The 24,861-nt window shown below is 38.5% G+C and overlaps 1 protein-coding gene across 1 annotated transcript; it reads right to left on the reverse strand.

The window, feature by feature from the left end:
* Window positions 1-945: 945 nt before the first annotated feature.
* On the reverse strand, window positions 946-12,752 carry LOC133644225 (OX-2 membrane glycoprotein-like). The gene is made up of 6 exons (XM_062038609.1): window positions 12,497-12,752; window positions 12,274-12,363; window positions 10,255-10,506; window positions 9,858-10,193; window positions 7,491-7,587; window positions 946-2,591 (listed from the first exon to the last, which is right to left on the reverse strand). Exons 1-6 carry the CDS (start codon window positions 12,540-12,542, stop codon window positions 2,495-2,497), a joined length of 918 nt encoding a protein of 305 aa, XP_061894593.1. The 5' UTR covers window positions 12,543-12,752; the 3' UTR covers window positions 946-2,494.
* Between the last annotated feature and the right edge of the window lie 12,109 nt (window positions 12,753-24,861).

Genomic DNA, 24,861 nt, shown 5'->3' on the forward strand with positions numbered 1-24,861 from the left:
AATGATTAATGCAATAATGCAATAATTGTATGTGGTTAATCACAAGAGTTACCTCATTTTTGACAGCTTGAATTATTATACACAAAACCGAACACATTGAGCAACTCTGCAAGCAGAGATGGATTACACACATCCTTGTTTTCTTTTAAATGAATTAAATAAAATAATGATGGCGAGGGAACATTAACTGAACATAAATATGAATAGATATGACAGATGACCAATAAGCTGACATCTGAAGTGCAAACCTGCAAAAAAAAAGGTGCAATTTACTTATGAAAAAAGCTGTAAAGATATAAGTTAAACCAGGGGTGTCAAACTCATTTTAGATCGGGGGCCACATGGAGAAAAATCGACTCCCAAGTCACGGCACAATAACTTAAAAATAAAGACAACTTCAGATCGTGGTTTTTTTTGTTTAAAAATAGAACAAGCACATTCTGAAAATCTACAAAATCATAATGTTGTTGTTTTTTTTGTTTTTTTTTACAATTACATGTTAATAATAGTATTCTATCTTTATTTGTCATTATTTATACTTTCTGAATACAGTCAACTCATTGGTGTCTATTTTTAATCTATCAAGATAAAAAAATTATATCAAAATCAAATTACAGGATGTTATTCATGCAGTTTGCTCATTTTTCTCGAACGGTGCACTAACATACGGAGCCCCTAAATGGACATGGGGGAAAAAAATGGTTTTTATAATTTTTGTATTTTTATTTTTATTTTTTTGATTTTTTTTTAGACATGTATCTCGTGCGCAGGATAAACTGTCTCGTGCGCACGAGAAACTTTCTCATGCGCACGAGAAACTTTCTCATGCGCACGAGAAACTTTTTATAAAGTTATTTTTAAAAAAATAAATACATATAATTTATTTTGTATTTTTTATTTTTTTAATAAAAAGTTTCTCGTGCGCACGAGATAGTTTCTCGTGCGCACAAGATACAGGTCTAAAAGAATAAAATGAAATAAATAAAATAATTTTTAAAAAAAATTCCCCCATGTCCCTTTAGGGCAGGGGTGTCCAAACTTTTTCTACTGAGGGCCGCATACGGAAAAATTAAAGCCTGCGGGGGCCATTTTGATAGTTTTCATTTTCAAAACATTAAAATATATGAATTTTTTTTTTTTTTTTTTAGGGCTCCCGGGGACCATAAAGGGTCTAAGTCATTAAAATGTTAAAAACAAGTCAAATTATTATTTTTTTTTTAATTATTTAACGCTTACAGTAAATCTCTACAGTATATCAACTTCAGGTTGATATAAAATAAAAAAATAAAAAAAAGATTTTATGCCTTTTCTGTCAAGACAACTTTGTTTTTTATAATAAAACTGAAATATGCAGTATTTCCCCCACTGCCCCAAACCTTCAGAAAGCAATGTTTGATGTGAAGTAATTAGAGCCTTAAAAACATCAACAATGCAGGACACCATTGATATTAATTCATTGTTATTTTTGAGTAATCACAGTGAAAAGATAAATAAAATCCCATTAATTATATTTAGGATCCAAAAGGTGCCCCACTCATAAAGTGATACATTTGTATTATTTTTTCTTACTTTCAACACTTAAGTTACGAGATCAACTTCAGATATATCTGTCAATTTTACGTTTGAACTATTATTTTGTTTGTTTTAAACTCTTTTGTCAAAGAAAACGTTGATGTTTTTGTATGGCAACCACACAATATATGCAATATTTTCCACATAAAACATTTTAAAGTGAAATATTTGAAATAATTGGAGCCTTGAATAGGTCAATAATTCATTATAACATTGTTGTTGTTTTTTTGAGCAATGGCAAAAAAATAAAAATAAAGATAGACAAAAGAAGAAAAAAAAACAGCCTGCATGGCAGCTTTGTGTCAACATTGCAACTTTTTCTAGTTAGATTTCACCTCAGTCCACTTTTTGTAATGTTTATTTTTTATTTTTGCAATAACAATTCCAGAATGTGTGGCGGGCCGGTAAACAATTAGCTGTGGTCCGCAAATGGCCCCCGGGCCGCACTTTGGACACCCCTGCTTTAGGGGCTCCGTACTAACATCATGTGGTTTATTTTTTTTTAATATTTTTTTTTTACAAATAATTGCTATTGCGACATCGAGTGGACACATTTAGAACGGCGGTTTCTTTCATTCAAAAAATGTTCTGCTCATTTTTATAGATAGCAAACTCAGAAAACCTTTTCGTTTGACACCCCTGAGCTAAACTGATTATAGTTAAGATGTCTCATTTTTCATTACTTCACCGAAAAGTCCACTAGGTCGCACTACAGGTTGAGTTCCTGGAGGTGGAAACTCTTCCTGCCTCTTCACCAGCCTCACAAACCCACACTTGACCTTACATTCCCCGACATACCTTATCGTCCCAAACAGAAGAAGCCTTCAAAAAACATTTCCTTTAGATAACAACAATATACTTCTAATATAATCTGCTACATTTAGATAAACACAAGAAGGTAGGTTTGAGCTATAGGTGAAGATCAGGGTAATTCAGCACATACTTCCTGTTGTGGATCTCTTAAAAGGCTGGGGAGCTGAACAACACCAACAAGTTCAGGTCTTTTGTGGTATTTCACCCTGGTAGGAAGGAGAGAAACAAGTATGTTTATAAATTGATATTAGGAAACAATGTATCGTTAATATTTGACAAGTTTTTGTATTTACGATAAATAATCACATAGGAATTGACGACTGCAGTTCACTTCAATGCATTGTGTTCAATAGTTATGTTTATATTCCAGATAAAGTCCAAAGTTTATATGAAAAGGTGAACAAAATAGGTTTATAGGTCCAAGAGAGACTGCTTTGACACTTAGGCTTTATTTGAGAAAGTAAACCAAATACGATAAATGGGCAAAAACTGTGATTAAAAAAAAAAAGTGTCCTAATGCGGACACGCTTGTTACTGGATACTTTTTAATATGCTCGCTGCCTTGAAAACGTTGTACCTGTAAGTGCTATGCAACCATGATCATTTATTTGAAAAAGTAAACCAAACACGATAAATGCGCAAAAAACGGGATCAAACAAAATGTCTCAATGCGGACACGTTTGTTACTGGACACTTTCTAATATGCTTTCTGCCTTGAACAATTTGTATATTTAAGTGATATGCAACCATGATCATTTATTTGAAAAAGTAAACCAAACACGATAAATGGGCAAAAACTGGGATAAAGCAAATGGTCTTAATGCGGACACATTTGTTACTGGATACTTTCTAATATTTTACTGCATATAGATGCTGTTTTTCTTTTACTGTAGGCCACAGGTGTCAAACTCAAGGCCCGGGGGCCAGTTCTGGCCCGCCACATCATTTTATGTGGCCCGCCACATAATTTTATTTGGCCTGCAAAAGCCTGTAAAAAATGGTTTTCAATAAAATACTTATTTTTTTATTTTTTATTTTTTACTAAATGCATTCGTTCTTTCAATTTTGACAGAAAAAAATGCATATTTCAAACTTTATATTATCTGATCATGCCAATTATATCATTATATACTGTACTGCAAAACTATTTTTGTGAGATAAAAACAAATAGTTTAATATCTGCTTGTCAACTTTATTTATGATTATAAAGCAACACAATCTAATAATCAAATACGTGTGCATTTCGATTAATCATGATTAATCACAGGTTATTACCCGCATGCAAAATGAAAGCAGCCATTACTGCGATGTGGCCCTCAATGAAAATGAGTTTGACACCCCTGCTGTCGGCAGAGTAAATGAATAACATTATAGGGGTGGGCCAAAGAAAAGGCAAACTAAAATAAATATCCCTGCTTGGCACTCAGCATTAAGGGTTGGAATTGGGGTGGGGGGTTAAATCACCAAAAATTATTCCCGGGCGCGGTCCACCGCTGCTGCTCACTGCTCCTCTCACCTCCCAGTGGGTGAGGGTGATGGGTCAAATGCAGAGGATAATCTCACCACACCTAGTGCGTGTGTGACAATCATTGGTACTTTAACTTTTTAACTTTAGTTGTAGGCTGTCCCCGGCTAAATGACAGATAGTTAATAGTAATGGACCCTTAATGTGTCCATTTGTACACTCTCTGTCAGGGGCGCCGCTAGGGATTTTGGGCCCCATGAAAATAATCTTTACAGGGCCCCCTGTATTATAATTTCATCATCATTAGGGGCCTCTCTGGGCCCCCCTCCATCATGGGCCCCTAGAATCCGTCTCCTTTACCCCCCCTTTTCGGCGCCCCTGCTCTCTGTCACACCCTATTGTGACACCAATTACCATCCACTTGTTTGTCCACCTTTAGTTTGGATGGTAAGACAATTTAAGTGTTCAGATTTTGGAGCAGTTAACTGTTTTTTCCTTAGTGTCTTGTGTTTTTCTTTCTTACCGCCTTTTTGTTTTCTTTTAGAGACTTAACCCCTTCCCTGCTCCCATAATTGCTGCAGGTGTGCACAATTACTTGGCCTATTTAGCCACACCTGCCCGGGCAGGAAGGTACTGGCTGGTTACTCCTCATGGAACCGGCTCAAGTAGCCATGCTGTTCTTGTTTATCATATTTTACCTCTTGCAGTTTTTAGTTATTTTTTGTGCACTATTTTTTTTTTTTGTTACCTACTTTAGTGTTGCTCTTTATCCCTGTCTTGAGCAATAAAGACCCATTTTTGTTCTTACTCCTGCCTGTGTTTTGCATTTTGGGATCCACTATCCTCTATGAGAGTATCACCAAGCGTGACACTCTCAACACCTTAGTTACATAAATCACATTACGGAAAACATGTGTAAATGCCAAAAAGAAGTGGACTCAAAGGGGTGCCCTGGCGAACGACTCATTGATGTAAATCATAAGTTCAGACCCCAGTGTTCTATGTTTGCTAGCAAGGTTGACATGTTAGGATCAAACTAATGTGTTTGCAGTGGTCTAGGTTCCTCTATACCAGGGGTCCCCAAACTGCGGGCCGGATACGACTCGCCAGCGTCCAAAATCCGGCCCGCGGGAAGCTAGCTAGCTAGCAGCTAAAGTCCATCCGCAGTCGGCAGTGTTTTAGCTACTTCTAAATCACTAATCCTGGTCTCCATGGCGACAAATAAAGTAAGTTTCTTACAAGTATCATCCCTGCAGGACGAGGAATAGCTAAACATGCTTCACTACACACCGTAGCTCACCGGCGTCAAAATGTAAACAAACGCCATTGGTGGATCTACACCTAACATCCACTGTAATGATACCAAATACAGGAGCGTATCTAGTCGATACGACTATGATTACTTCGAAATTTTTTGGCATCACAACATCTTTCTTCTTTTTTAAATTTATGTTTATAAACTCAGGAAATATGTCCCTGGACAAATGAGGACTTTGAATATGACCAATGTATGATCCTGTAACTAATGTAAAGTATCAAATAACAGAAGAATAAATTATTATTACATTTGAACAGAAGTGTAAATAGAACATGTTAAGAGAGAAAGTAAGCAGATATTAACAGTAAATGAACAAGTAGATTAATAATTCATTTTCTACCTCTTGTCCTTAATAATTTTGACAAAATAATAGAATGGAAAATGACACAATATGTTACTACATACATCGACAGACAAATTAGGAGCCTTTGTTTGTTTACTTACTACTAAAAGACAAGTTGTCTTGTATGTTCACTATTTTATTTAAGGACAAACTTGTAAAAATAAACATATGTTTAATGTACCCTAAGATTTTTTGTTAAAATAAAGCCAATAATGCAATTTTTTGTGGTGCCCTTTATTTAGAAAAGTACCGAAAAGTATCGAAATAATTTTGTTACCGGTACCAAAATATTGGTATCGGGACAACAATTATATATATATATATATATATATATATATATATATATATATATATATATATATATATATATATATATATATATATATATATATACAATATATTACTGTATAATATATATATATATATATATATATATATATATATATATACATATATATATATATATATACAATATATTACTGTATAATATATATATATATATATATATATATATATATATATATATATATATATATATATATATATATATATATATATATATACATATATATATATATATTATACAGTAATATATTGTATATATATATATATATATGTATATATATATATATATATATATATTATACAGTAATATATTGTATATATATATATATATATATATATATATATATATACATTTATATATATATATATATATATATATATATATATATATATATATATACATTTATATACATATATATATATATATATATATATATATATATACATATATATACATATATATACATATATATATATATATATATATATACACTGTATATATATATGTATGTATATTATTGTATAATATATATATATATATATACATATATATATACACTGTATATATATATGTATGTATATTATTGTATAATATATATATATATATATATATATACAATATATTACTGTATAATATATATATATATATATATATGTATATATATATATACATATATATACATATATATATATATATATATACATATATGTATATATATATATGTATATATATATATATACATATATATATATACATATATGTATATATGTATATATATATATACATATATATATATATATATATATATATATATATATATATATATATATATATATATATATATATATATATATATATATATATATATATATATATATATATATATATATATATATATATATATATATATATATATATATATATTATTGTTGTCCCGATACCAATATTTTGGTACTGATAACAAAATTATTTCGATACTTTTCGGTACTTTTCTAAATAAAGGGGACCACCAAAAATTGTATTATTGTCTTTATATACAGCCCGGCCCCGGCCAAATTTTTTTAACCCAATGTGGCCCCCCCCGAGTCAAAAAGTTTGGGGACCTCTGCTCTATACAACAGGAGCCCTCTGGTGTTTTTTGGAATTTTTTCCAAAAAAAAGGATTGTCTCTCAAATTTTAAACTAAACTTGTGGGACCGGATTTGGCCCACAGGCCGCCAGGGGAATAGTCTATAGTACGGTCTATACTATTTATAGCCATGTTATGTTACGATAAAATAAAAACATTTCTATGGTGTCAACAGTGCCAAAATCTGCGCGCACTTGCAGGGACATTATTCAGAATGACTTCTTACGTACAGTACTGTGATGCTCTCACATAAACGGAACCATTTTTTCTCTTACACACACTACTGAAATGTTCTCGGACAAAACTGAAACGCTCTTACACACACTACTGAAACTGAGAGCACCCTAGTCGGGTGTGTAAGAATCATGTTTCTGTTCATGTGAGAGCGTTTCAGTCGTATGTGTGAGAGGTCATTCTGAATATTTTGACGACATACATTTCAGCTAAGACGTCACATGCCATTTCTAAAGGGAATTGTAATACTGGGATACAATTTAATCTCACCTTTTTCGTTTCCACTTAGCAATGCCGATAATGACCAACATCACTGCAAGAATACCCAAAACAATACCAAGGACCACTCCTGGTGACCATGATCCACCTGCAAATATACAGCATACTTTGAGAATTGTTTGACGATTAAAAACTCAGGCAATACGTTTACATGCACATATACTTGAAGGAGGTGTTGAGGATAATAGAGGTTGAGTTGATTCAGCTAAAAAAATCAGTTTGATAATAATAAGTTATCATTAAATGATAAGAAAACTACATTTATGGTGTTTAGTGGTGCAAGGGCAAATTGTGAAGCAAAATTAAAATTAAATCAAGTGGAAATTGATAGAGTATATGAAACTAAGTTCTTGGGAATAATAATTGATCATAAATTATGTTGGAAACCGAAGGGGAAAATATCCAAATCCATTGCTATTCTTTATAAAGTAAGACACATGCTGAATAAGAAATGTCTGCATATGTTATATTATTCTGTTATTTTTCCATCCATCCATCCATTTTCTACCGCTTGTCCCGTTCGGGGTCGCGGGGGGTGTGCTCGAGCCTATCACAGCTGCATTCGGGCGGAAGGCGGGGTACACCCTGGACAGTGAATAGGATGGCGGAAGCGGAGATCGAACCTGGAACTCTCAAGTTGCTGGCACGGCAGCTCTACCAACCGAGCTACACCGCCTGTCTACATCTCTCCTGTATTTATTGTTGTCCTTCAGAGAGACTGACACATGCACATAAAAACAGAGATATTCAACTACATTGTTTTGGGGGGGGGGACATTTCCAGAAAGCTAAGGACGGGCGGGTCGGACTTCTTCCTTTCATATTAGTGTTAAAGGCCTACTGAAATGAAATTGCTTTAATTAAACGGGGATAGCAGATCCATTCTATGTGTCATACTTGATCATTTCGCGATATTGCCATATTTTTGCTGAAAGGATTTAGTAGAGAACATCGACGAAAAAGTTCGCAACTTTTGGTTGCTGATAAAAAAGCCTTGCCTGTACCGGAAGTAGCGTGACGTCACAGGTTGAAGGGCTCCTCACATTTCCCTATAGTTTACACCAGCAGCGAGAGCGATTCGGACCGAGAAAGCGACGATTACCCCATTAATTTGAGCCAGGATGAAAGATTTGTGGATGAGGAACGTGAGAGTGAAGGACTAGCGTGCAGTGCAGGACACATCTTTTTTCGCTCTGACCGTAACTTAGGTACAAGCTGGCTCATTGGATTCCACACTCTCTCCTTTTTCTATTGTGGATCACGGATTTGTATTTTAAACCACCTCGGATACTATAGACTCTTGAAAATGAGAGTCGAGAACGCGAAGTGGACATTCACAGTGACTTTTATCTCCACGACAATACATCGGCGAAACACTTTAGCTACGGAGCTAACGTGATAGCATCAGGCTTAACTGCAGATAGAAACAAAATAAATAAACCCCTGACTGGAAGGATAGACAGAAGATCAACAATACTACTATCAGGAGACACCGAACCAAACACTGGACCTGTAACTACACGGTTAATGCTGTGCCGCCTGTCGTAGCCTAGCAATGCTGTTGCTAACGACGCCATTGAAGCTAACTTAGCTACAGGACCTCGTCAGAACTATGATAAAAACATTAGCGCTCCACCTACGCCAGCCCTCATCTGCTCATCAACACCCGTGCTCACCTGCGTTCCAGCGATCGACGGCGCGACGAAGGACTTCACCCGATCATCGATGCGGTCGGCGGCTAGCGTCGGATAGCGTCAGCTAGCGTCGGATAGCGCATCTGCTATCCAAACCAAAGTCCTCCTGGTTGTGTTGCTGCAGCCAGCCGCTAATACACCAATCCCATCTACAGCTTTCTTCTTTGCTGTCTCCACTGTTCATTAAACAAATTGCAAAAGATTCACCAACACAGATGTCCAGAATACTGTGGACTTATGAGATGAAAACAGAGCTATTTTGTATTGGATTCAATGGGGTACCGATACTTCTGTTTCACTGGCGACGTCACGTGCATACGTCATCATACAAAGACGTTTTCAACCGGAAGTTTCGCGGGAAATTTAAAATTGCACTTTATGAGTTAACCCGGCCGTATTGGCATGTGTTGCAATGTTTAGATTTCATCATTGATATATAAACTATCAGACTGCGTGGTCGGTAGTAGTGGCTTTCAGTAGGCCTTAAAGCGGGTGTCAACCAAATTCCTTCAAAGTGCATGGGAACCTACTGAAGTGTTTTCATGCCAGGAATGTAAAAGAGAAACCACATTTTTCAAATTGCTCTAAGATCGCATCACTTGTGTCGTCATGGATTGTAACCTTTCACTTTCATTTTGACTTCAGTTTCATAATGACATGCATACCTGTCTCCCCCTCCTGTTTTCCTAGATCAGGATCCCAGGAAAAAGTGATCCTCTCCATCCTCTGTTCCCGACTCCCGTTTTCCATAACACAGTCCGCATGTCCCGTCCAGCCTCTGGACACAACCACTGTAACGTTACTACTGCTGGTCAAGGTAAGGTCGTCGTTGGCTTCCATGGCAGCCAATGGTTCGTGCAAACTGGTGACGTCGGGAGAGAAGAGCCAGCGAATGGCGGGCGCTGGTTTCCCTGTGGCGGAGCAACTGAACGTAACCTGCTTGGTTGTGTCTGTCAGGTCGCCGGTGGAAGGGTACACATTTGTTTGCACTTCCGATATTCCTACGTACAAGTAGGAAAATCACTATTGAGTCATCATCGCAGATTATGGCGAAGTTTTTACCTTGGATGGCGAGGCAGGTCTGCTTTTTCTTGGACCCTCCTGGATACACGTTGAACTGGCAGATATAACAACTTTCATCAGCCCACGTGAGGTTCTTCAGGGTGATGGACGCCGAGCTCAGGGACACCTCGGTGAGCATCACCTTCTCCTGGTAAGGCTCATTGACCTGTTGCCCATGCCGCTTGCTGTAGGACGCCAGGTTCTCCACAGAACCGTCCTTCAGGCGCCTTTGCCAGGTAACCTGAAGCACACCTGAGGTGGGGCCAAGAAGCCATTCAGGAATCAGCTCATAAAAACACACCAGCTAATTGTGCAAAATTAGCTGGTGTGAAAAGAAGCATGAAATGAAACATTCTTCTCCATACAAACCGATAATGAAAGGCGCCATTGTCCTCGTGCTCATGCACACATCCTGTTTGGGAAAATCCCCGCGTGTTTACTCTTTCACTTTGAATGATGTTTTTACTTACAACAGGGTTGTCATATAAACAAGCAGCCACATCCATTTTTTCTTCAAAAGCAATTTAGCTATAAACAAATCCTGACTATAAATGAGGTTGTATGTTATAAGTAGAGATGTCCGATAATGGCTTTTTTCCCGATATCCGATATTCCGATATTGTCCAACTCTTAATTACCGATTCCGATATCAACCGATACCGATATATACAGTCGTGGAATTAACACATTATTATGCCTACTTTTGTTGTGATGCCCCGCTGGATGCATTAAAGGCCTACTGAAATGCAATGTTTTTATTTAAACGGGGATAGCAGATCCATTCTATGTGTCATACTTGACCATTTCGCGATATTGCCATATTTTTGCTGAAAGGATTTAGTAGAGAACAACGACGATAAAGTTCACAACTTTTGGTCGCTGATAAAAAAAAAGCCTTGCCTAAACCGGAAGTAGCGTGACGTCACAGGTTGAAGGGCTCCTCACATTTTCCCATTGTTTACAATGCAGCGAGAGAGATTCGGACCGAGAAAGCGACGATTACCCCATTAATTTGAGCGAGGATGAAAGATTTGTGGATGAGGAAAGTGAGAATGAAGGACTACAGTGCAGTGCAGGACGTATCTTTTTTCGCTCTGACCGTAACTTAGGTACAAGGGTTCATTGGATTGGATTCCTTTTTCTATTGTGGATCACGGATTTGTATTTTAAACCACCTCGGATACTATATCCTCTTGAAAACGAGAGTCGAGAACGCGAAATGGACATTCACAGTGACTTTTATCTCCACGACAATACATCGGCGAAGCTCTTTAGCTACTGAGCTAACGTGATAGCATCGGGCTCAAATGCAGATAGAAACAAAAGAAATAAACCCCTGACTGGAAGGATAGACAGAAGATCAACAATACTATTAAACCATGGACATGTAAATACACGGTTAATAATTTCCAGCTTGGCAAAGCTTAACAATGCTGTTGCTAACAACGCCATTGAAGCTAACTTAGCTACGGGACGGCGGCGGGCGTTGTAGCTTTCGACGACACCCCGGCCGCCATCAGAGTCGGCAAGAAACATATATTTCCCCAAAGTTACGTACGTGACATGCACATAGCGACACGCACGTACAATATCCCATTTTAACTAGCTAGCCACTAACATTTTTTAACAAATCATGAATTACTTTGCACCATGTTTGTACAAATAATAACTTATGTAAAATACAAAAGTCAACTCTCACATTTTTAAATAAATCATGTCACACTTTGAACTGGACATCTGTTATCTGTTTCTTTGTCAGTTAGTGAAGACCAAGTCTTTAAAATATTTTCTTAGATAATCAAATCCTATTTGAGTTTTGTCTCTCTTAGAATTAAAAATGTCAAGCAAAGCGAGACCAGCTTGCTAGTAAATAAATAAAATGTAAAAAATAGAGGCAGCTCACTGGTAAGTGCTGCTATTTGAGCTATTTTTAGAACAGGCCAGCGGGCTACTCATCTGGTCCTTACGGGCTACCTGGTGCCCCTTGATTTAGGAAATACGAGTGTTTTTAAATCGCACCTGTCTGGTTGTGCAGCTCGCACTTGTAATTCGCGTCTGATCCGTAGTCAGCTCTCGTTGCACCAGAACTGCTGATCTGCGAGTTGGCTGCTGGAAAACAAAGCAGAGAGGAAAATGTAGGCAGCTTTCCATGACGCAGCCTATACTGTAGGCGCGGCTCACCCGTGCAAAATATGAATAAACTACAAATAAACAGGCACAACAACACATGCAACAAACTAACCTTGGAGTTTGAGCAGCAACAAAACCAACAACGTCGTCTGCCACATCTTTGGTCCAGGCTAGTCACCGAAGTATAATGCTTTCGGTTTTGTTATTGCAGATAGCGACATACAGAAAGTGAAAGCTGTGCACGGCTCCTCCTTTTTTTATTTTTATTTTATTTTAAATGTATTTCCTTCATTGCCGTGCATTTTTGATCAATAGACAATTCAACTTTAGCAACTAAACACATATTTACACACCTATGCTTGAGAAGGAACAGGATGAAGAAAATGCTTATATTTCCTGCCCCCTTCAACATAAAGTTAAAGGCCTACTGAAATGAATTTTTTTTATTTAAACGGGGATAGCAGATCTATTCTATGTGTCATACTTGATCATTTCGCGATATTGCCATATTTTTGCTGAAAGGATTTAGTATAGAACAACGACGATAAAGATTGCAACTTTTGGTATCTGATTAAAAAAAGGCTTGCCCCTACCGGAAGTAGCGTGACGTAGTCAGTTGAACATATACGCAAAGTTCCCTATTGTTTACAATGATGGCCGCATGAAGTGAGAGAGATTCAGACCGAGAAAGCGACAATTTCCCCATTAATTTGAGCGAGGATGAAAGATTTGTGGATGAGTAAAGTGCAAGTGAAGGACTAGTGGGGAGTTGAAGCTATTCAGATAGGGAAGATGCTGTGAGAACCAGGGGTGACCTGATATTCAGCTGGGAATGACTACAACAGTAAATAAACACAAGACATATATATACTCTATTAGCCACAACACAACCAGGCTTATATTTAACATGCCACAAATTAATCCTGCATAAAAACACCTGTGTGGTGGATATACACACACAGGACACTTATTAATTATTACGGTTATAATTCACTGCGTTCTAGCCCATGTTTACTTGCATAGGTGCATAGGTGCTTTTACTTTGAAGGGTTGAGACACACCTCTGTGGTGCTGACGTAATTACCTGTGCGACAGTGTTGTTGTTGTGTTGTTCTCTCTGAAAATAAACGGAGTGTTACTTGGCTCTCCAAAGAGGAATAAATCTCCGTCGTTTCTCTGCCTACACTCCTACATTGGTGACCCCTTTTTACTCTTGGACGTTTCCAGAGTTTACTGAACATGTCTGCTACACTAAAGTTGCCCGACTTTTGGGAAGGGAACGCAATTGCGTGGTTCGCACAGGCGGAGGCTCAATTCGCCATCAAAGACATTACGGCGGACGAAACAAAGTTTTATCATGTGGTGGCGTCCCTTACAAGCTCGACTGCGGGGAGAGTGGTGAGTCTGCTAGAACGTCCTCCTGCACGCAACAAATACGCCGCTCTGAAGGCGCATCTACTGGAGACTTTTGGACTTTCTGAATCCGAACGTGCGCGCCAACTCCTCTCACTTCCCGGTCTCGGCGACAGTAAGCCTTCTGAGCTGATGGATCACATGCTGGCTCTGCTGGGAGACCATCAGCCGTGTTTTCTTTTCAAAGAACTATTCCTGCAGCAGCTTCCAGAACAGGTGCGTTTGGCACTTGCGAATTCATCTATTACTGATTTTCGCCAGTTGGCCAGGGAGGCGGACAAATTTTTCTCAGCTGGGAAGAAATGTTTTGCAGCCACGCCCCCTTCCACGTCTACTGCCACCAGTGATGACCATATGCACCAGCCATACTCCATCTCTGCCACCACTACTGTGCCCCGACGTGCAAAGCAGTCAGGAGGATTGTGTTTCTACCACGCCAAGTTTGGCAACAAAGCCAAGAAATGCCTTCCCCCCTGTACATTCAGTGCGTCGGGAAACGCACCGGCCGCCACCTATTAGCAGCCGTGGGTGACGGCCGTACCAGCGGCTTGCTGTTTATTACTGACTCCCTCTCCGGTCGTCGCTTTCTTTGTGACACAGGTGCCCATATGAGTGCGCTGCCAGCATCAGCCACAGACATTCGCGCAGGGCCGTGTGGCCCCCCTCTTCTGGCCGCAAATGGCAGCACAATCCACACCTTTGGCACACGCACTGTGACAGTGAGTTTTGCTGGTCAGCGTTTTACCTGGGATTTTGTGTCAGCAAAGGTGTCCACTCCCCTGTTGGGTGCTGATTTCTTGTTTGCCAAAAAGCTTCTAGTGGATGTAAGGAACCGCCGCCTCGTCCATGCTGAAACATTCGGCTCATTTCCCTGTGAACACAGTGACACTGCCCCGACGAAGCTGTCCAGTGCCCTCTCGCCCGCTGATGACTTTTCTCACCTCCTCAAGGAGTTCTCAGACATCACCGCACCTACCTTCTCCTCCGCCTCCGCCAAACATGGTGTGTTGCACTACATCTCCACCAATGGCCCGCCTGTGCACGCCAAAGCCCGGCGCCTTGACCCACACAAGCTCAGTATCGCAAGAGCTGAGTTCGACGCCATGGAACGCCTTGGCATCGTCCGCCGGTCGAACAGTCCCTGGGCCTCCCCCCTTCACCTGGTGCCAAAGCCCAATGGTGGTTGGCGCCCGTGCGGCGACTACCGACGCCTTAATGCTGTCACTACGCCGGACCGGTACCCTATTCCACACATCCATGACTTTTCTGCCCACCTGGCGGGTGCGTCTATTTTTTCTAAAGTGGACCTCGTCCGGGGCTATCACCAGGTACCAGTTCAGCCTCAGGACATTCCCAAAACAGCGGTGATTACCCCATTCGGGCTTTTTGAGTTTCTACGGATGCCATTCGGACTAAAAAATGCTGCCCAGACCTTTCAGCGATTGATGGACACGGTGCTGCGTGACTTGTCATTCATTTTTGTCTACCTGGACGATATCCTAGTGGCCAGCACGTCTGAGGCAGAGCACCTATCACACCTGCGTCTTCTCTTCAGTCGTCTCCAGCAGCACGGCTTGATCATCAACCCAGCGAAATGCCAGTTTGGACTGTCTTCCATGGATTTCCTGGGCCACCACATCACTACAGCAGGGGCGATTCCTCTGCCGTCAAAGGTGGAGGCAGTGTTGGGGCTTCCGCAGCCTCACACTGTCAAGGCTCTACAAGAGTTCTGCGGCATGGTCAATTTTTACCACCGTTTTGTGCCTCGGGCTGCCGACCTTATGCGCCCCCTATACAGCGCTCTCAAGGGTAAAAAAAACTTCTAAGCATGCCCTTTCTTGGTCCACGGACATGTTGGCAGCTTTCTCTGCTACAAAGGATGCACTCGCGGACGCAACTATGCTGGCTCACCCGGTGCCTGACGCCCCTGTTGCTCTGACCACGGACGCCTCAGACTATGCTGTTGGTGCTGTTCTCCAGCAGTTGGTCAATAGTGTTTGGCAACCTCTCGCTTTTTTCAGCCGCCAACTTAGGTCCAGTGAGCAGAAATATAGCACTTTTGACCGTGAACTCCTCGCCCTGTATTTAGCCATCCGTCATTTCCGTTTCCTGCTGGAAGCCCGTCCGTTCACTGCCTTTGTGGATCACAAGCCTTTGACCTTCGCCATGGCCAAGGTGTCGGAACCATGGTCTGCCAGGCAACAGCGCCACCTAGCTTTTATTTCTGAATTTACCACGGACATTAAACATGTGTCAGGAAAAGACAATCCCGTGGCTGACTGCCTCTCCCGTGTGGTCATTGGTGCTGTCCACCTTGGCATAGACTATGCCCGAATGGCTGTGGACCAAGTTTCGGACCCCGACATTCAGGCGTACAGAACAGCGGTCACTGGCCTCCAGTTGGCGGACGTCCCGTTCGGCGATGCCGGCACAACGCTGCTCTGCGACGTATCTCTGGACCTGCCCCGTCCTGTGGTGCCGCAGGTCTGGAGACGGCAAGTTTTCGACGCCATACATGGCCTCTCGCACCCAGGCAGCAAGCCGTCACAGCGTCTCGTGGCAGCAAAGTTTGTCTGGCATGGCCTCAAGAAGGACATTCGCGACTGGGTCAGGACCTGTGTGGCATGCCAACGCGCTAAGATCCATCGCCATGTTAAGGCCCCGTTGGAGCAGTTTGCAGTTCCCGAAAGGCGTTTTGACCACGTCAACGTTGACCTGGTGGGACCCCTTCCTCCCTCCAGGGGATTTACTCACCTTCTGACTATGGTGGACCGGACCACCCGTTGGCCGGAGGTTGTCCCACTGTCAGCAACGACATCAGCTGATGTGGCCCGGGCCTTCATTGGTACCTGGGTCGCCCGGTATGGTGCCCCATCTGACCTTTCGTCTGATCGTGGCCCCCAGTTTACTTCCGAGCTCTGGAATACTGTTGCCTGTCAGTTGGGTGTCTCACTCCACCGCACTACAGCATACCACCCTCAAGCAAACGGCATGTGTGAACGTTTTCACAGGGACATGAAGGCCGCCCTTAAGGCTTCTCTCACAGACGACGGCTGGGTCGACAAGCTCCCGTGGGTGATGCTGGGGATTAGAACTGCGCCTAAGGAGGACCTCCTGTCTTCCTCAGCGGAGTTAGTTTATGGCCAGACCCTCAGAGTCCCAGGTGAATTTATACCCCGCACTACAGTCCCCTGGTCTGCTTCTGACCAGCGGCGTAGCCTCATGGACACTGCCCGTACCTTCCTACCAGTCCCGACCTCGCACCACTGCTTGCCCCAGGTGCACATTCCCCCTGACCTGCGAGCAGCGGGGTACGTGTTCATCCGCCACGATGCCCATAGGGGGCCCTTGCAACCACCATACGACGGTCCTTATCGGGTTGTGGAGGCTGGGGATAAGACATTTGTCATTGACATTGGGGGAAGACTGGATCGCGTCTCAGTGGACCGGCTGAAGCCAGCCCACCTGGATTTGGGCCGTTCAGTTGAGGTGGCTCAGGCACCACGTCGCGGTCGACCCCCACACTGCCAACCGACGTCTGCTCGCCGTCAGCAGCCGGCTGTCACCCTCCCGCTTCACCCCCCTCCACCTGCCCAGGAGCTTCGGAATCGCTTTGGGCGGGTCATTCGGGTCCCTGGTCGTTTCACTGGGCCAGTTCTTGTGAATTCTGGGGGGACGTGTGTGGTGGATATACACACACAGGACACTTATTAATTATTACGGTTATAATTCACTGCGTTCTAGCCCATGTTTACTTGCATAGGTGCATAGGTGCTTTTACTTTGAAGGGTTGAGACACACCTCTGTGGTGCTGACGTAATTACCTGTGCGACAGTGTTGTTGTTGTGTTGTTCTCTCTGAAAATAAACGGAGTGTTACTTGGCTCTCCAAAGAGGAATAAATCTCCGTCGTTTCTCTGCCTACACTCCTACACCTGCGTGTTTGTTATGCTAGCTCCTAGCTCCTCTGCTAGCTCCTAGCTCCATAGAACACGCCAATACAATTCAAACACCTGATCAACACACACAATCACTCAGCCCAAAAGACCGTTCACCTAACCCAAGGTTCATAAAGCTTATATATTTTTAAAAAGTTACGTACGTGACGCGCACGTACGGTACGGTACGTGTTATGCTAGCTCCTAGCTCCTCTGCTAGCTCCTAGCTCCATAGAACACGCCAATACAATTCAAACACCTGATCAACACACACAATCACTCAGCCCAAAAGACCGTTCACCTAACCCAAGGTTCATAAAGCTTATATATTTTAAAAAAGTTACGTACATACGCAAAAAAAAGCCAAAGCTGCATACTCACAGTAGCACGTCTGCGTGTTTGTCATCCAAATCAAAGTAATCCTGGTAAGAGTCTGTATTGTCCCAGTTCTCCACAGGCGTCTGTGTATCGAAGTCAAAAGTCCTCCTGGTTAGAGTCTCTGTTATCCGAGTTCTTCCATCTTGACTGCATCTTTCGGGAATGTAAACAAAGAAGCGCCGGCTGTGTACTGTTGTTGCTGACTACGTTCGAAAAATACGTCCATTTCGCACTGACAACTTTCTTCTTTGCTTGCTCAGCTTCCTTCTCCATAATGCAATGAACATGATTGAAACAGATTCACGAACACAGATGTCCAGAATGCTGTGGAATTATGAAATGAAAACAGAGCTTTTTCGTATTGGCTTCAATGTGGAAGGCATACCCGTGTTCGCCGGTCTACGTCACGCGCATACGTCATCCTCAGAGGCGTTTCGAACCGGAAGTTTAGCGGCAAATTTAAAATGTCACTTTATAAGTTAACCCGGCCGTATTGGCATGTGTTGCAATGTTAAGATTTCATCATTGATATATAAACTATCAGACTGCGTGGTCGGTAGTAGTGGGTTTCAGTAGGCCTTTAAAGTACCAATGATTGTCACGCAAACACACTAGGTGTGGCGAAATTATTCTCTGCATTTGACCCATTACCCTTGATCACCCCCTGGGAGGTGAGGGGAGCGGTGAGCAGCAGCGGTGGCCGCGCCCGGGGATCATTTTTGGTGATTCAACCCCCAATTCCAACCCTTGATGCTGAGTGCCAAGCAGGGAGGTAATGGGTCCCGTTTTTATAGTCTTTGGTATGACTCGGCCGGGGTTTGAACTCACAACCTACCGATCCCAGTGGGGACTGAGTAATAAGTGTGGGGCTGCCCATTGAGGCAGTGGTGTTGCTGTGGTGGCATGATGCCATTTCCATGATCACTAGTGGTAATGGTGTGGCTATGTATGTGCGTAGTGTGCATATGTATGTATATATCTATAATTTATGTATATACAAGTTCATTTAGTTTGTACATAGAGTGAACAGGTAGTTCTAGCTCAGATTAATTTATGATTTAAAGAAAAGGGGTGGGATTAAATAAGTGTAAACTTCTTCTCACTCCTTTTCAAATATGTAAAAAAGAAAAAGAAAGTCCAATGCTCATTTGTTTTCATTTTTTATTCCCCATTGTTTTCATTTTGTTATAATGGCTGTTAAGGCTATAGCACTGTATTGGATCAGGCTTGCTCTTGTTTTTATGCATATTTGAAATAAAAATATATCAATCAATCAATCAATCAATAAGTAGTCTTACTTAATGGATAGCCCAGATTCACAGGCATACAAAGGTGGTTCGGGCATCTGGTCAGGATGCCACCCGAACGCCTCCCTAGGGAGGTGTTTCGGGCACGGGGAAGACCCAGGACACGTAGGGAAGACTATGTCTCCCGGCTGGCCTGGGAACGCCTCGGGATCCCCCGGGAAGTGCTGGACCAAGTGGCTGGGGAGAGGGAAGTCTGGGCTTCCCTGCTTAGGCTGCTGCCCCCGCGACCCGACCTCGGATAATCGGAAGAAGATGGATGGATGGACAAAGCAAACAAATACATCCAGATTTAATGAAAACGAACAAAAAACACACAAAAAAACCAAAACAACAAGTGCAAAACTTCATGAAGTACAAACCGAACAAAAAAAAGTAATATACACCTCACGGGATGATACAAAACCAGACAAAAAATAAGTAAAATAATAAATATAAAGCAAAATGTAAACACTTACGGCTGTCCATATGATCTTATTGTTCTGTCTTTATATATTTTTTTCAATTGGAATATATTTCTACAATCTTGTATCTCATTGTAAAGAGAATGCCATAGTTTATCACATTTAAGTTTAAATGAAATGTCGACTCTAAATATTGTTTCTAAATCTCAAATCTAAATGTTATATCTAAACATACATCTTAAATGTAAATGTTGAATCTAAATGTAAATGTTACATCTTAAAGCGAAATGTCAAAGCTATATATAAATGTTGAATCTAAACCTCAATGTTAAACCCAAACCTCAAAGTTAAATCTAAATCAAAATGGTACATCTAAATCCTAAATGTTAAATCTAAATCTAAATGTTAAATCTAAACCTAAATGTTAAATCTAAATTTGAATCTTAAATCTAGATCTGAATCTTAAATCTAAATCTGAATGTGGTTATGAGTATGGTTTAATGTATTTCGTGTAAAGCAGGGGTGTCCAAAGTGCGGCCCGGGGGCCATTTGCGGCCCGCAGCTAATTGTTTACCGGCCCGCCACACATTCTGCAAAAATTTCAAAATTGATAGCATTGCAAAAATTAAAAAAAACATTTAAAAAAGTGGAATGAGGTGAAATCTAACGAGAAAAAGTTGCAATGTTGACACAAAGCTGCCATGCAGGCTGTTTTTTTTTCTTTTGTCTATCTTTATTTTTCTTTTTTTTTGCCATTGCTCAAAAAAAATAAAAGACAAAAAATCTATGTTATAATGAATTATTGACCTATTCATAGCTCCAATTACTTCAAAATGTTCACTTTAAAATGTTTTATGTGGAAAAAATATTGTGTGGTTGCCATATAAAAACATCAGTTTTCTTTGACAAAAGAGCATAAAAACAAACAAAATAATAGTTCAAACGTAAAATCGACAGATATATCTGAAGTTGATCTCGTAACTTAAGTGTTGAAAGTTAAAAAAAAACTAATAAAAATGTATCACTTTAGTGGGATTTTATTCATATTTTCACTGTGATTACTCAAAAATATGAAAGAATTAAAATCAATGGTGTCCTGCATTATTGATCTTTTAGAGCTCTAATTACTAAATACTGCATATTTCCAGTTTTGCTATAAAAAACAAAGTTGTCTTTGACAGAAAAGGCATAAAACCTTTTTTTTTTCTTTCTTTTTTTTTACTTTTTATCAACCTGAAGTTGATATAGAGATTTACTGTAAGCGTTAAATAAAAAAATAAAATAATAATTTGACTTATTTTTAACATTTTAATGACTGAGACCATTTATGGTCCCCGGAAACCCTAAAGGTTAAAAAAGAAAAACCCATATATTTTGTTTTGGTTTGAAAATGAAAAATATTAAAATGGCCCCCGCATGCTTAAATTTTTCCGTGTGCGGCCCTCAGTGGAAAAAGTTTGGACACCCCTGGTGTAAACAGATATAATATTATACATCATAAAATCTACATATTTTCAGTTAAAAAAAAAAACATGTTTGAGGAGTGGGAAAAAGCTAAATGTGAGCACTAAATGTTAAATCTAAACCTAAATGTTAAATCTAAATCTAAACCTAAATGTTAAATCTAAATGTTGAATCTAAACCTAAATGTTAAATCTTAATCCTAAACTGAAATGTTAAATCTAAATCTAAATTTTAAATTTAAACCTAAATGCTAAATCTAAATCTGAATCTTAAATCTAGATCTGAATCTTAAATCTAAATCCAAATGTGGTTATGAGTATGGTTTAATTTATTTCGAACATGTATACAGATACAATATTATACATCATATAATCTACATATTTGCAGTTCACTTTTTAAAAATAACATATTTGGGGAGTGGGAAAAAGCAAAATTTGAGCGCTAAATGTTAAATCTAAACCTAAATGTTGAATCTAAACCTAAGTGTGAAATCTAAATCCTGAATCTAAATGTTAAATCTAAATCTAAATGTTAAATTTAAATCTAAATGTTAAATCTAAACCTAAATGTTAAATCTAAATCTGAATATTAAATCTAGATCTGAATCTTAAATCTAAATCTAAATGTGGTTATGATTATGGTTTAATTTATTTCGAACATGTATACAGATACAATATTATACATCATATAATCTACATATTTGCAGTTCACTTTTTTAAAAAAAACATGTTTGAGGAGTGGGAAAAAGCAAAACGTGAGCGCTAAATGTTAAATCTAAATCTAAACCTAAATGTGAAATCCAAACCTAAATGTTAAATCTAAATCTAAATGTTAAATCTAAACCTAAATTTTAAATCTAAATTTTAATCTTAAATCTAAATCTAAATGTGGTTATGATTATGGTTTAATTTATTTCGAACATGTATACAGATACAATATTATACATCATATAATCTACATATTTGCAGTTCACTTTTTAAAAAAAAACATGTTTGAGGAGTGGGAAAAAGCAAAATGTGAGCGCTAAATGTTAAACCTAAATCTAAACCTAAATGTGAAATCTAAACCTAAATGTTAAATCTAAATCTAAATGTTAAATCTAAATCTAAATGTTAAATCTAAACCTAAATTTTAAATCTAAATTTTAATCTTAAATCTAGATGTGAATCTTAAATCTAAATCTAAATGTGGTTATGATTATGGTTTGATTTATTTCGAACATGTATACAGGTACAATATTATACATCATATAATCTACATATTTGCAGTAAAAAAAAAAAAAATGTTTTAGGAGTAGGAAAAAGCTTAATGTGAGCGCTAAATGTTAAATCTAAACTTAAATCCATTCATCCATTTTCTACCGCTTAAATCTAAATGTTGAATCTAAACCTAAATGTTAAATCTAAATCCTGAACCTAAATGTTAAATCTAAATCTAAATGCTAAATCTAAACCTAAATGTTAAATCTAAATCTCAGAATCAGAATAGTTTTATTGCCATTGTTTGAGAACGGGTTCACAAACTAGGAATGTTTCTTGGTGCAATCGTGCAAATCTGAATGTTAATTCTAGATCTGAATCTTAAATCTAGATCTGACTCTTAAATCTAAATCTAAATGTGGTTATGATTATGGTTTAATTTATTTCGAACATGTATACAGATACAATATTATACATCATATAATCTACATATTTGCAGTTCACATTTTAAAAAAAAAACATGTTTGAGGAGTGGGGAAAAAGCAAAATTTGAGCTGTAAATGCTAAATCTAAACCTAAATGTTAGATCTAAATCTAAATGTTAAATATAAACCTAAATGTGAATTATTAAACCTAAATGTTAAATCTAAATCTTAAATGTAAAGCTTAAATCTTAACGTGAGCGCTAAATGTTCAATCTAAACCTAAATGTCGAATCTAAATCTTAAATGTAAAGTTCAAATCTTAATGTGAGCGTTAAATGTTAAATCTAAACCTAAATGTTAAATCGAAATCGAAATATTAAATCTAAATGTGAGCGGTATATCTCTCGCCAAGTGTAAAGGTGAACATTTATAGATTGTCAATATTCCACCAATCGGAGGCCTACTGCGGAGGAAGGGAAACATGACAGATGCTTAATCACAAATAATGCCAATAAAGTTGCATATCTTTTAAAATGTTAACCCCAAACGTGTGCATGGTGTGTTGCATAAAGACAAGTAGACGCTCACACACCTGATTGCTTCACTTCTACGTTTGACAATGAATGGAATTGTAATGACGTCATGCCCACCCGGAAGAACCGTTGAGAGAATCGCTTGACAAAATGTCAAGCGATTCCAAGGAATTGATACAGTGGGAACCGGTTCAGAACAATACCCGGTTTTCGATTCCCATCTCTAGTCACATATGAACATTACTTTGCTGTAAACAACACAATGGCTGTCATATAATATTGCTGCAGCAGCCAGTTCACACACTGGCTTTTTAATCAAAGAAGTTTTAAAATATGCAACTTAATTGGCAGTATTTATTATCATCAAGCATCTGTCATGTTTCCTCCTTCCGCAGAGGCAGAGATGTGGGCGCGGCTTTGCGGCTGAGAGACATTCTATAAATATTCACCTTTACACTTGGCGAGAGATTTAGCGCTCACATTTAGAATTGGATTTAACATTTAGCGCTCACGTTTTGATTACAGATTTACATTTAACATATGGATTTAGATGTAAAATGTAGGTTTAGATTCAAGATTTTGATGTGGATGCAACATTTAGGTTTAGATTTAACATTTAACGCTCACATTTAGATTTAGATTGAATAGTTAGATTTAACATTTAGATTTAGATTGAATATTTTGATTTAACATTTAGATTTAGATTGAATATTTTGATTTAACATTTAGATACAACATTTAGGTTTATATTTAATGTATAAATTTAGATTGAATATTTCATTTCACATTTAGATTTAATATTTAGGTTTATATTTAACATTTGATTTAATTTTTGATTTAAGACAGATTTAGATAGAACATTTACTTTTAGATTCAACATTTAAATTTTGATTTAAGATTTAGGTTTAGATATAACATTTAGGTTTAACATTTCAATTTGATTTAACATTTAGCGCTCACGTTTAGATTACAGATTTACATTTAACATATGGATTTAGATGTAAAATTTAGCTTTAGATTCAAGATTTTGATCTAGATGTAACATTTAGGTTTAGATTTAACATTTAACGCTCACATTTAAATGTGGATTTTAGATGTATAGGTAGACTTAACATTTAGATTTAGATTGAATATTTTGATTTAACATTTAGATTTGGATTGAATATTTTGATTTAACATTTAGATTTAACATTTAGGTTTATATTAAAGATTTAGATTTAATATTTTCATTTAACATTTAGATTGAACTTTTAGGTTTATATTAAAGATTTCGATTGAATATTTTCATTTAACATTTAGATTTAACATGTAGGTTTATATTAAAGATTTAGATTGAATATTTTCATTTCACATTTAGATTTAACATTTAGGTTTATATTTAACATTTTATTTACTTTTTGATTTAACTTATAGATTTGGA

This window comes from Entelurus aequoreus, linkage group LG01 (genome assembly GCF_033978785.1).
Source record: "Entelurus aequoreus isolate RoL-2023_Sb linkage group LG01, RoL_Eaeq_v1.1, whole genome shotgun sequence".
Lineage (NCBI taxonomy): Eukaryota > Metazoa > Chordata > Actinopteri > Syngnathiformes > Syngnathidae > Entelurus > Entelurus aequoreus.

Excerpts from the sequence above, each read along its gene's own strand:
- LOC133644225 (XM_062038609.1), bottom strand. The coding sequence starts at position 12,542 with ATGTGGCAGACGACGTTGTTGGTTTTGTTGCTGCTCAAACTCCAAG. Across the intron at positions 10,507-12,273 it reads CGAGCTGCACAACCAGACAG|GTGTGCTTCAGGTTACCTGG; the intron begins GTGCGATTTAAA and ends GCCCCACCTCAG. Across the intron at positions 2,592-7,490 it reads GCTAAGTGGAAACGAAAAAG|GGTGAAATACCACAAAAGAC; the intron begins GTGAGATTAAAT and ends CCTTCCTACCAG.